The following is a 14353-nucleotide window of genomic DNA, read 5'->3' as shown; positions in this document are numbered from 1 at the left end:
AGACACAAAAAGCTGGAGTAACTCAGACAGCATCTCTGGAGAAAAGAATAGGTGACGTTTCGGGTAGAGACCCTTCAGACAATAATTATATATATTTGGCAGATGAAAATAGTAAACAAAAAAAACGTGAAATTACCAGAAGAGATGACTAAAAAAAAGTATTCTGGAAATGCAAGGTACAAGGTCAGACAGGTTAATTATCAGTAATTGTTGCCAAGTTTACGTTGAATTTCATTGGAATGGTATAGGAAGCCAAAGATAGAGCGCTCAGAGAGGTGGCGGGATGATGAGTTGAAGCAAAGGACAAATGAAGGATCATCCTGGTCGATTAAACGGGGTTCTGCACAATCTGGTCACCTAAACTGTGTTGGTTTCAGCAAATGCTCAAAATAAACAGCACCGTTCAGACGAAGAGCATGACAAAGCCCAGTTCCTTGGTCTTAGTATCAATAACATGGACACACTCAAATCTTAAATCGGATATTCCCTATCAAAAGGCAATTGTACAGAATTCCGCATTTCAGCAAAGATTTATGTAATAAATAAACGTCTTATGTAAGAGATAAATTGTGAATTCCAGCATATTCAGCTTAGATCCATTGTCCAATATTAAGAAGTATTCCCTTCATAACTGTGTTGCTCAAAATGCTTTTGCATTGGGTGCTAGATATCAGATTAGCAGCATTTCAACCATTCTAAAGCACTGCTTCAGACCGAGTAAGCTCTACACATTTTCAGGAAAGCACTTCTGTACTCACTTGCTGGAATGGTTTAAGTTGCGGTCGGAGGTAATATGTAATTCCCATTATTTGCAATGCAAAAAACGGAAGTGACCAGTTCTCCCTCAAAGGAATGGTGAACTCCACTCTTGTTGTGTCTATTCTGTAAAAATCGTATAATAAATGGTCACATCACAATGAAGCTCACTGTAGATACATTAGAACTGTAATTTCTCTGCATACGGTATTTTACTGTGCAAGAAACATGACAGGAAATGGGGCCAAATTACAGGAGATTAATATTGAGTTTGATTGTACGTGCAAATAGATATTAAGAAGATTTAATCACTTGGGTTCTAAATCAAAATAAAATTGTCACAATCAGGAATCTGGCATCAAAAACTGATAAAAACAATGCAATTTACAAAAAGGCCCTTTAATACAGATACGGTGCAGGTTCTGTGTCCTACCTGTTTAGGATGTACCACACAGCTCCTAGTGCCCCTGACATCCAGGTCCCACTTAATAACCAACTGGTAATATATAATGAAATGACATAGAGCGCCTGGAGTCCAAATACTGTGTATACATAGAAGTAAACCGGTTCCAGGTAATTCTATTAAAATATGATGCAAATTACTCTCCTCAGAATGCTTAGTTACAATACAAACTATCAAAGCACTTTATTAAGCTTACAATAAATCACACAAATGTAAATTGCATAAGTAACACTCATATTTGTCACGCCCCGATCAAACATTCATGCATTCCACTACAACACACAGTAGCAGCAGTGTGTACCATCTCCAGGATGCATTGCAACAACTCGCCATGACTACTTAGACAGCACCTAACCCATCACCTCAACCAGCAAAAGCACGGGAACACCACCACCACTTGGACATTGACTTCCAGGCCACACGCCATCCTGACGGACCACGTGGCTAAAAGGCTTCCTGACGGGCCGCGGCTGAGGACTGGGAACATGGCCGGAGGCCTTTATCGAGGCGCCGCGGTCTCAATGCCTCCCGGATCGCCATGTAGAAGCCCTGGTTGGGGCCCAGCCAGAGCCTCGTGAGTAGAAGCCTGGGTCGGCGAAGCCCGTGGCTGGGGCCCGGGTCGGCACCATGGAGGCGTGAAGTGGGTCGTCGACAACAGTGAGGCCTTGGCGGCGGTGAAGACTTGCACCGGTGGCGATGCCTCGCGGGTCGACCCGTGGTCGACGGTCGATGAGAGCGCGGAGGACCACCATGAGAGGGGAAGAACAATGGAGGACCCGGTGTGGGGGGACTGCAATGAGGGAAGAGGGGAGGAACAATGGGGACCCGGTGTGGGGGAACTGTTAGGGGGGGACAAATGGGGGAGCCGGTGCGCTTTGTAACTTTGTCAGCGCCATAGATGGCTGCTATTTGTATACATTAGGTATACAAGCAAAGAATCTCATTGAGCCTCGTCACATGTGACAATAAAGTATTCCTATTGACCTGGAAGTATAATTACCATTCTTTCACCATCGCTGGATCAAAATCCTGGAACTCCCTCTCTAACAGCACTGGCCAATACCTGCAGTGGTTCAGAAGGCAGCTCACCACCATCTCAAGGGCAATTAGGAATAGCCAATTAACTGCTGGCTCGGCCTGTGAAGCCCATATCCCTTGAATTAATATATACATATATTTAATCATATTATTATAAAAGCTTGTATTTTTACCTGAAGAGACAAAATCCTGTACAAAATGCTTAGGATAACCTCCTGGTAAATGTTCATCCGTTTTAGGAGGTTTATTGTCCTCCTTGATTCAGTTTGATTGTCATACAAGAGCTCCTTTAATCCTTTACAAAATAAATATCACATCATTAAAATACAGTGGATGCCAAAGATAAGCATGAATAAATCAGCACACAAGAGATATTTCTGAATTTTCAGTTGTTAAAATGTTCTATAAACATGCCCAAAACTAAATACCATTGATAATGGAATTCTGCAATCAAAGAAAAAAAAAGTGTTTTTAATTCTACAAACTGACTCTGCAACTTAATGAACCAAGGAGCATCCTTTGCCAGCCTCTGGCTGGTTCGAAACATGCCTCTGGCTGGTTCGAAAAATGCCTCCACCTCTCTCACCTACTATTTAGATTCTGGATTATCACAAAATGCTGGAGTAACTCAGCAGGTCAGGCAGCATCTAGGAGAGAGGGAATGGGTGGGTTCAAAACAAAATTTGTTTTTTAATTATTTTCTATTTCAAGATTTAGAAATGACAAGTAATCTAAGAAACTAAATTGTTTTGAGTATCACAGTTACTCTCATAAACGGTGCACATTTGTGACATTAGTGGCCATCTCCTCCAGAAAGCAGGTATTTAGAAATGCACAGACTGGAAACACTAAATTATACTGATAATTGTCAAACTGTTAACTATTGTGTCTTTCATGACATCTATAAAAATATGAATGTAATGTCAAAATTGTTGTTCCTTAACTGGCACTTGCATTTACACAGAAAAGTCAATTTGATCAAAACTGTAGATTCTATAAGATCTTGCCGTGTGCATTACATGTAAACATGTGCATATTTTGCAGGCAGTATGTCTATAATATTACTGATGCATGCGGGAAGCAGCTGTAGACACACAAAACCTAATTTAACATTTCTACGATAAAATATAATTTACCACACGAGGATTTGGAATATGTAATCACCTTGGTTTATGGTTGGAGCCTGCAGCATCTGCTTGTAATATGAATAGTACAGACCACATTCTGTCCTGAAGGAGATTTCCCTCTCCACCTCCTGCATATCAAACAGAATACATTTGTGTTATTAAAATACACTGAGTAGGATTGCATAATTTGATTATTTTACAATAAAACCATGAGTAATATGTGTACTATCAAGTCTAGAATACCATTAACACCATCATTCGGAATAAGCTCATCTCTAAACATCTGGACCTTGGTCTTGTGCTCTCCATCTGCAACTGGCTTTAAGACCTCTTGACCATTAGCCCTCAGTCGGCTAGAATAGGTCATAACATTTCCTCCACCCTAACCCTCAACACTGGTGCCATCCAATTCCTTGCTCAACTCCCTGTACACCCGTGACTGTGTGGCCAAGTACAGCGCTGACTCCATCTTTAACTTCACCAATGATACCACTGTTGTCAGCTGGATGTACAGTAACAATGAGACAAAGTACAGGAAAGAGATTGAGAACTTTGTGTCATGGTGTCATGACAATAATCTAGCCTTTGACATTAGCAAGATGAAAGAGTTGGTTATTGACCTGAGAAAACAAGGGGTTAAACACAACCCTGTTCTCAAGAGCTGTTGTAGAAATGGTGGACAGTTTGAAATTCCTCAGCATCCCCATCACCAGCAACCGAACCTGGTCCCTTCACCCTGATGCAGTGATCAAGAAAGTGCATCACTGTATTTACTTTCTTCTGTGGCTGAGAAGATTCAGCATGTCCATGAAGATTCTCTCAAACACAATATCAGATGGAATGGATCACAGCCGGGAATGGCAACTGCTCTGCTCTTGACTGCCTGCATCTTCATTGAAAAGATATCAAGTATGGAAATCCAGCATAGGGGTTAGAAGCTGGATACTTTTAAAGAATTCCTATTCAGGCCACGTTAAGTGGCCATTGTATCCACCAGGGCAGACCATGAAGATAGTGAGCAAGCCCAATGGAGACCTTAGGTTGTTGCACCATTTTCACCTGAGAATCTGAAAGATGTCGATTCGGGTCCCATTTTAGACACACAAATTGTTTGCAACAGATCAACTGTATACTTCAGGGAGTTCTAAGCCCATACTGTACTCATCACGTTTAGAGCTAGGAACATTGCATAAATGGTTCAGAGCAGAATTTTTACTTTTATTTGGAAGACAATCCTTCAATGATCAATCAGTTAGTTTGAAAAATGTTTGTCTGAACTGTGGACTGCAGAAAGCCAAAGACATCCTGATAAATACTGACAAACATCTCACTTCCCCAAATGTCACCAGAGTATGTTCAGTCGCTGGGCTTTTGATAAAGACCAACTCGATCAGAGGGACTGACACACGGGCACCGACAGAATGAATGCAAGATTATCTCAGAGCCGTGCCACTGGACCATGGTTTTATCATTGAGTTATTGAGACTGTAGGAGCCATTTTGCATTTATTAGTTATTTTTGCTTATTAATATCATTACCTTGTATCCTGCTGTAATTTGGACACTATAGAGTTAATGCAACCTAAGCTTACGTAGGGGCTGGGCGGAGCTAGAGTGCGGGCAGTTGGGTATGTGCTGGCGGAGAGAGTGTGTGTGAGCCAAGGAGGTGCTGACAGAGGGTCACCCAGAGGCTCCGCCTATAGATATTAGCCAAGATGTAATCGCCTGTTTTATTAACAAGAAGATTAATACAAACTGTGTCAAAGTTATATCTGGCAATTCATATCGATCGCATAGACTGTGGTAAGATATGGAATTTTACCTAGCAAATTAATAACCAGTCGATGGCAAGAAATATGCCAATATGTTTATTGCACCTTCAAATACAGAAGACTAACTATCAAATATCGAGGAGGATCTCTGTTATTATTTGTTCGAGTCATTACGCTTATCGCTCACCCGGTCTATGCAAGTGGCAGCTTGGGAGCTAATTGATAAACGAGAAGCTGGCCGCTACAGAGAGAATATGTAAGGATTTGAATTTTTTTTTGGTTACAAGAGTTAGCATAAAGTTTTGCTTTGGTAATACTTACATAGAAACATAGAAAATAAGTGCAGGAGTAGGCCATTCAGCCCTTCGAGCCAGCACCGCCATTCAATATGATCATGGCAGATCATCCAAAATCAGTACCCCACTCCTGCTTTTTCCCCATATCCCTTGATTCCTTTAGATTTTTCCTAAATCTAACTCTCTCTTGAAAACATCCAGTGAATTGGCCTCCATTGCCTTCTGAAATTCCACAGATTCACAACTCTCTCTGTGAAAAAGTTTCTCCTCATCTCAGTCCTAAATGGCCTACCCCTTATTCTTAAACTGTGACCCCTGGTTCTGGATTCCCCCAACATCTGAACATTTTTCCTGCATCTAGCCTGTCCAATCCTTTAAGAAATTTATATGTTTCTATAAGATCCCCTCTTATCCTTCTAAATTCCAGTGAATACAAGCCCAGTCGACCCATTCTTTCATCATATGTCAGTCCCGCCATCCCGGGAATGAACCTGATGAACCTAAGCTGCACTCCCTCAATAGCAATAATGTTCTTCCTCAAATTAGGAGACCAAAACGCCACACGATACTCCAGGTGCAGTCTCACCAGGTACAACTGCAGTAGGACCCCCTTGCTCCTAAACTCAAATCCTCTTGCAATGAAGGCCAACATGCCATTAGCTTTCTTCACTGCCTGCTCTACCTGCATGCTTACTTTCAGTGACTAATGTACAAGGACACCCAGGTCTCGTTGCACCTCCCCTTTTCCTAATCTGACACCATTCAGATAATAACCTGCCTTCCTGTTCTTGCCACCAAAGTGGATAACCTCACATTTATCCACATAGTACTGCATCTGCCATGCTCACACAGCCACCCAGCTTTATGTCATCCATTACCTTAACCTATAGAGATTTTCAATATTGTTTTTCTACTTCAACTACTCAAAAGTGAAAATGTGGGAGCAATGAGAACGTTTGAGTTAACTATTTCGGAAGAAAGAACGAGAAAGTAAACTCTTAATAAAATGGTTTGAGAATGAAAAATGTGGTACAAAGAGATCAGGGATCCTACCATGCAAAACATAAAGTTAGAGGCAGTTACTGCATCTAATTAGCAAAGCTGGTGGAATTTGGTGCTTATTGTAAAGGTCATGAAGTATAAAGTAAGGAGGTTTTGATGCCACTTTACAGGTAGCTGGTGAAACCACATCAGATGTTCCCAGTTCAGGAATTTAAAGGGAGATGTACTTGTGTCAGAGGGAAATCGGGACTAAATTGATTTCTAGAATTAAGGGGTTGCCACACATAGAAAGCTTGAACATAGTGATGTTGTGCAACATTTTATTTGGAATTGGCCAGGTGGGTGGACACTAAGAGGTTTCCCTGGGTGGATATCTAGAAATTAGGGATTTCGTTCCAGAATAAGGAGTCTCGCATTTTAGTTGGAGGTGAGGATGAATTCCTCTTCTAAGTGTCATGAATCTTTAAAATTCTCTATCTCAAACACGTGGAGGCAGAGCCATTAAATATATTTTTGACGGAGAATCACAGACATTTGAATTACAGGGAGTCAAGGGGTATTGAAAGAGACCAGAAGAGATGGTGTTCAGGGAAGGTTTCAGAAAGCCTTTGATAAGGTCCCGCATAAGAGATTAGTGGGCAAAATTAGAGCACATGGTATTGGGGGTAGGGTGCTGACATGGATAGAAAATTGGTTGGCAGACAGGAAACAAAGAGTAGGGATTAACGGGTCCCTTTCAGAATGGCAGGCAGTGACTAGTGGAGTACCGCAAGGCTCATGCCGGGACCGCAGCTATTTACAATATACATTAATGACTTAGATGAAGGGATTAAAAGTAACATTAGCAAATTTGCAGATGACACAAAGCTCGGTGGCAGGGTGAACTGTGAGGAGGATGCTATGAGGATGCAGGGTGACTTGGACAGGTTGTGTGAGTGGGCAGATGCATGGCAGATGCAGTTTAATGAGGTTTTATGAGGCTATCCACTTTGGTGGTAAGAACAGGAAGGCAGATTATTATCTGAATGGTGTCAAGTTAGGAAAAGGGAAGTACAAAGAGATCTGGGTGTCCTTGTTCATCAGTCACTGAAAGTAAGCATGCAGGTACAGCAGGCAGTGAAGAAAGCTAATGGCATATTGGCCTTCATGACAAGAGGAGTATAGAAGCAAAGAGGTCCTTCTGCAGTTGGACAGGGCCCTAGTGAGACCACACCTGGAGTACTGTGTGCAGTTTTGGTCTCCAAATTTGAGGAAGGACATTCTTGCTATTGAGGGAATGCAGCGTAGGTTCACTAGGTTAATTCCCGGAATGGCGGGACTGTCGTACGTTGAAATACTGGAGCGACTGGGCTTGTATACACTGGAATTTAGAAGGATGAGAGGGGATTTTATTGAAACATATAAGATTATTAAGGGATTGGGCACGCTAGAGGCAGGAAATATGTTCCCAATGATGGAGGAGTCCAGAACCAGGGGCCACATTTAAGAATAAGGGGTAGGCCATTTAGAACGGAGATGAAGGAAAACTTTTTCAGTCAGAGAGTTGTGAATCTGTGGAATTCTCTGCCTCAGAAGGCAGTGGAGGCCAATTCTCTGGATGCTTTCAAGAGAGAGTTAGATAGAGCTCTTAATGATAGTGGAGTCAGGGGGTATGGGGAGAGGGCAGAAACGGGGTACTGATTGTGGTTGATCAGCCATGATCACATTGAATGGCGGTGCTGGCTTGAAGGGCCAAATGGCCTACTCCTGCACCTATTGTCTATTGTCTAATGTTCTCGACCCCAAACGTCACCCATTCCTTCTCTCCGTAGATGCTGCCTGTTCTGCTGAGTTACTCCAGCAATTTCTGTCCATCAAGATTATATCACCCCTGATCGTACTGAAAGAGAGAATAGACTAACTGGCTATCTAACCTAGTCTTGCTCCTGCTTCTTATGTGCTTTAGGAAATACATGTTTCAAGATCATGCTTTATATCTAACTGAATATTTTCTGAATAAAACAGTCTATTAACAAAAATACTGATTCTGATAAACTAAAACAGAGGACATTACTTAACAAAGAGCAAACTGTTTCAAGGCTAATGCTTGCAATACCATTGGCTGAAAACTGATTCAACTAAATGCAGCATGATATTCAGATACACATTGTCCTGTAAACATTTATTACGTAAAGGAAATAAGAATGTTTATTCATCTCACTCACTTTGTGGTGAAAATACTGCAGTATTATTTGCGTCTTAGATGAAGACACGGCTGTCTTTGTTATACTGCTTCCATTGCAAGGATAATTAGCAAAGCACTTACCTGTAAATTTGAAAACCACAGGAAGTTCTCATGCAGTGACTGAACATACCAGGTGTGAAAGCATCCCAGTATTAGACCGACTGAGAGCGCAAGTAGTGTGGCAGTTCCAGATCTCCACAAAGGTGATTGGATTTTAGTTGCTGCGACCTCTTGAAATGAGATGTTACTATTTCCATGAACAACACCACAGTCATCAGGCTGTTTAGGATCAATGACAATTTCAGCACGCCTTTTCCGTTTTCTTAATGTCATGATATGCTACCGGTAAAATGAAACCTTCGTCTTTTGCTTTGTCTGAATTCTGCAAATAGCCAGTACACTACCCTATCTAATAAAGCTTCTGCCTACATCAAAAATCGAAGGCAGTGTGAGTTATCCTGTGGATTACACTAAATCATTAATTCCAATCGTCATGTCTGGAGCATTATCTCACATCATTCGGTAATATCCTCTTCAATCAAACTTCAATTCATCCGAAGCAAAATAAATATCAATCACATTTGTAATGCTTCTGGACTCTAGATTATTTAGTCTGTTTTTGAGAGTGTTAAAAATATTTTGTATTTTTGTACATGATGCAATCTATCCGAAATATACACAAGAAAAAAAAAAAACAGACTTCGTAACTGGTCATCCAACTGCTTGGCAGGTAGCCGCCAACAATCACAATGCTAAACACTAATTCACTTTGGATATGACATTTTTGGTTGGATACAGTTGTTACTTAGTTTAAATAATGAACTTTAAACCTTTGCACAAACACGCAAGCATAATCTGTGGTTAATCCAGCCAGCTACATCCTGGAAGGAAAACGGCAAAATCTCAGTGCGAACAGGATACACAGTCAAAAACATCTTATGCTTTGTCGGAGCTTGCCTGGTGGGAAGACAGCCAACATGGAACTCAAAGGAAAATTAAAATATTTTCCTTCTAAACTCTGTAACTGTTGATTATGTATCCAAAACCAACAGAAAGAATCCATAAAGGATAAATGACAGCATATTTCCAAACTGTACTTTACCCCAGGTATTTTTAAGTACACACAATGTTCTCAGTGAGTGTGATTTAATATTTCCATCCAGGAAGCAGTCTTGCTGGATCTATCGTGGATTTTAGTATGTTTGTGCAAAGGCTTTGTACAGTGGAGGTTTGTGTTTAAACTCGGGAACAGCTGTATCCTACCAAACGAATAACAAATGGGTTTATTCACAAAATGCTGGAGTAACTCAGCAGGTCAGGCAGCATCTCGGGAGAGAAGGAATGGGTGACGTTTCGGGTCGAGACCCTTCTTCAGACATAACAAATGGGAACTGATGCTGTCCATCATTTTTTAAAGTTTCAAAAATCAATAGGAAATGCTATGCCAATATACAAATTAATCTCAAATACTCCTCCTAAAGAAATTCCTTTTTCATTTTATACAATCAAGCGTGTGAACATAATAAGCCTGTCCTTAACAACGGGGCTGCTGTAGATATAGTAGACAGCTTCAAGTCTCTCGGCATCTGTAGCACCAGCAATACTGGTCCTGTTGTACAGATGCAATGATCAAGAAAGCTATATTTACTTGAAGTGTCTGAGAAGATTCAGCATGTTCACAAGGATTCCCTCAAATTTGTACAGGTGCACAAAGGAAAGTATTCTGGCAGGATGCATGTCAGCTTGAAATGGCAACTGTTCTGCTCATGACCCCCTCAACCACACAGAGTAAGAACAGTGATTTTGGATCAGTTACTCAATGCTTATCATTACTGAAATGCAGGGTCTCGACCCGAAACGTCACCCATTCCTTCTCTCCCGAGATGCTGCCTGACCTGCTGAGTTACTCCAGCATTTTGTGAATAAATACCTTCGATTTGTACCAGCATCTGCAGTTATTTTCTTATATTACTGAAATGCTGAATCATAAAAGCAACAAACACAGCTCAGCAACTTCATAACAAATTTATCAAAAAACACACTTCCAATTGTGATAATGGTGAATAACTGAACACCTAATAGGGAAAGAAATAAAGAAAGAAACACAAAGAAAGGGAACGCAACATTGACAATATGAGAAGGGTTGTATAGAGCACTTCTCACAAACAGCCTCTTTCTGTACAGCAGAATTGTGAAACACTACACATTGTGTCTATCTTCAGTATAACCAGAATTTGCAGTTCTTTCCTACGCTGAAAGTACTTTATGATACTTTGAAGATCATTAGTTCAAGACATATTAATCTATAGCTCCCTGAAAGTGGCATCACAAATAGATAGAGTGGTAAAGAAGTTGTATGGTATGCTTGGCTTCATTGACTGGGGTATTAGGCATAAGAGTCAGGAAGTCATTGTGCAGCTTTATAGGACTTTGGATTGGCCAAATTGGAGTATTGCATGCAGTTCTGGTCACTCCCATTACGGGAAGGACATAGAGGCTTTGGAGAGGGTGCAGAAGAGGTTTACCAGAATACTGCCTGGATTGGAAAGTATTAGTTATAAGGTGAGCTTGGGTTGTTTTCTCTGGAATGCCAGAGATTGAGGGGAGATCTGACAGAAGTATATAAAATTATGAGAGGCATTCATAGGCTAGGCAATCAGAACCTTTTTGCCCCATAGTGGAAATAACAAAGACTGGAGGGCACAGCTTTAAGGTGAAAGGGGCAAAGATTAAAGGAGATATGTGGGACAAGTTTTTTTTAACACACAGAGGGTGATGGATGCCCGGAACAAGCTACTGGGGGTGGTGGTGGAGGTAACTATAATAGTGGTGTTTAAGAAGCTTTTAGATAGGCACGGGTGTGCAGGAAATGAAGGGATATGTGCAGGCAGATGAGATTAGTTTATCTTGGTGTCATGTTTGGCACAGATATTATGGGCCGACGGACCTATTCCTGTGCTGTATGTTCAATGTTCCAATATTCAATGCAAAAGATAGGTAGCAACTTAGGAAGAACACAAAATAATTGTGTCAGTTTTTGAAAAAAAGGGAAGGACCATCTTCCCCGGAATCTCTCCTGTTTACCGACTAACATTAGTATCCTTTACAGATTTGACTCTCTTACCTGGATAGATGAAAACCACAGATCATTTTCGTGCAAAGTTGCAACGTAAACTGAAGTGACCAGTCCTAAGAAAAGTCCCAGGAATCCGCCAACCAAGAAGGTTGCATACTTTATTGCTGCTGGACCTATGGAGTTACACACTTGAGTTATTTTAGTATTTTCATTGCAATAACGGAATAGAAACTATTCAATATCCTGAACAAGTTCTTCACATTGGTATCTTAAATTTCTCCAATCAAAATCATGGGTTGGATGTTAATAATTACCCTGCTGTTATTTTTTGTCTGAAGAAGGATCCTGACCTGAAACGTCACCTATCTACGTTCTCCAGAGATTCTGCCTGACCTATTGAGTTACCCTAACACTTTGAATCTTTTCTTTACAAACCAGCATATGCAGTTCCTTGTTTTTAACCTTCCAAGTTATTTTTAACTGCTTTAAAGTGTAACTAGTCATGTAAAATAAAACCAATAAGAAAATGCCTGTGTCACCTACTATTTTAAATCCTTTATGCAAAAAGTAAAACTGTTGGGGAAAATCAATGTCAAATAAAGCATTCCTGTGTATTGTGATAATATTAATGCTGTAAAAATATGTGCATAGTAGTAACAGAAATAAGGTGTTAAAGGCACCAATAAGCGGAAAAGCTACAACCGTAAAATGCTAAGGTAATAATTGACGGCAAAGTAAATATTTTTAAACCAGCCTCGGAAGTGCACTTGTTACAACGTTGGACAATCGATTCTGAATCAAGGTTAACACAGCATGCAAACTATTATACACATTCATGTACGAATGTGGAAATGTACAGACACGTCTGCATTTGTGACATTTCTAGCTCAGAATCAAGTTATCCGACATGCATGTTTTATGCTGGTACTTTTGTTCCTTACCAACCTTCACTCATCATCTAAATCTCACAGAATATGCTCTGTTTTTCTGGTTTATCTAATTATCTAGTGGTTCCTTAAATACACCTATGTGTTCTGTCTCAGCCAATACTCTGCTGGAGTATAAGAGTATTACAATTTAATACGTGCTGTATTGAGGATGAGCTACTCCTGCAAATGGATGCAAATGATCTCCCGACAGTCAATCAATGAGAAAATGTTGTCTTTGACACCTTATTCAACACTATCCCTCAATCAACATCATCCTTCATCATTGTTGTTTGTCAACAATCCGATCATCTTACTTTACATGTTGCAATAGTGATTAATGAAGTGGCCTGAAGTATTAAAGAGCTATCAATTAATTGAAAGGGATAAAAACATAGAAAATAGGTGCAGGAGGAGGCTATTTGACCCTTCGAGCCAGCACTGCCATTCATTGTGATCATGGCTGATCATCCACAATCAGTAACCTGTGACTGCCTTCTCCCCATATCCCTTGATTCCACTAGTCCCTGGAGCTCTATCTAACTCTCTTTTAAATTCATCCAGTGATGCATTTAATGATAAATTCATCTAGTGATGAAAAGACAAAAAATATTGCAAGACATTTTTCCCCCAACTGTTATATAAGTTCCACTTTTACTATTCTTCACTTATTTAACTTGACGGTGATTTTTTAATATTCTCTCTTGTAAAAACGTAATGCAAAAAAAAGACAGAGTGCTGGAATAACTCAGTGGGTCAGGCAGCATCTCTGAAGAACATGGATAGGTGACGTTTCACAGAGTGCTGGAGTAACTCAGCAGGTCAGGCAGCATCTCTGGAGAACATGGATAGGAGACGTTTTGGGTTGCGACCATTCTTCAGAAGGGTTCCCATCCATTCTCCTCTGGTATTTATTATTAATATAAGGGGAACAAATAACAAAATAGTGGGATGTTTTTGATCTGGAATGAGGGATGCATCCCTCCCCCAACCTAGTTCTCTGACCAGTCTGACTGTCCTCCCAATTAAACTTTGCTTTGTATGCGTCGTTGTCACCTCCCCCGAGCTAACAATGATCTATTCTATATAATTCCTTGATCACGTCCCCTTTAATCTCCCGTTTTCACATCTTATCCTTACATATCTCTGTGTCTCCCTCTCCCCTGAAAAAGGGTCTCGGCCTGAAACGTCACCTATTAATTCTCTCCAGAGATGCTGCTTGTCCCCCTGGGTTGCTCCAGCTTTTTGTGTCTATCTTCGTTGTAAACCAGCATCTGCAGTTCCTTCCTACAATCTGGTTCCAGGGATTCCTTAAAATCTGACACACGCTTTCTATCTGCTGCTGGAAAACCTACCGTTTCTGGACTTGTCTTTGGGCTGTTCATCCTGTTGGCGCGGGTGTTCCTCGGTGCCTTTGACAGGCTTCCTCCGTTTCAGAAACGTCATGTTTTACCTCGCAGACCCCGATCCCTGCAGACAATCGTTACAGACATGAACGGCCATGCATTCCATTACAAAACATCTTCTGTTTCAAGTCAGCATCGATTCAACCGAATGCCTTTAGGTGTAACCGCTCCGCCGTGGCGGGTGTGGACCCAGGACCCGGGGGGCGGACGGCAGGACCGCGTGGGGAAGCTCCGCTCCGGCCCGGCACACGGCGGCTCCCGTTAACAT

At 41.1% G+C, this 14353-nt stretch overlaps 1 protein-coding gene across 1 annotated transcript in view; it reads right to left on the bottom strand.

Annotated features, from left to right (window-relative positions):
* Positions 1-14321, bottom strand: part of dpy19l3 (dpy-19 like C-mannosyltransferase 3) — a 33823-nt gene extending 19502 nt beyond the window's left edge. Inside the window, exons 1-6 of the mRNA XM_078400462.1 lie at positions 14035-14321; positions 11802-11926; positions 3422-3512; positions 2431-2552; positions 1190-1335; positions 759-882 (exon numbers count right to left, since the gene is read on the bottom strand). Of these exons, the coding sequence (XP_078256588.1) occupies positions 759-882; positions 1190-1335; positions 2431-2552; positions 3422-3512; positions 11802-11926; positions 14035-14125 (699 nt within the window). The 5' untranslated portion in view covers positions 14126-14321. The remainder of the gene's footprint in view (positions 1-758; positions 883-1189; positions 1336-2430; positions 2553-3421; positions 3513-11801; positions 11927-14034) is intronic.
* Between the last annotated feature and the right edge of the window lie 32 nt (positions 14322-14353).

Source organism: Rhinoraja longicauda, chromosome 6 (assembly GCF_053455715.1).
Source record: "Rhinoraja longicauda isolate Sanriku21f chromosome 6, sRhiLon1.1, whole genome shotgun sequence".
Lineage (NCBI taxonomy): Eukaryota > Metazoa > Chordata > Chondrichthyes > Rajiformes > Arhynchobatidae > Rhinoraja > Rhinoraja longicauda.
Note: the sequence above shows the minus strand (reverse complement) of the source record. Positions and strands in the feature narration are given on the sequence as shown.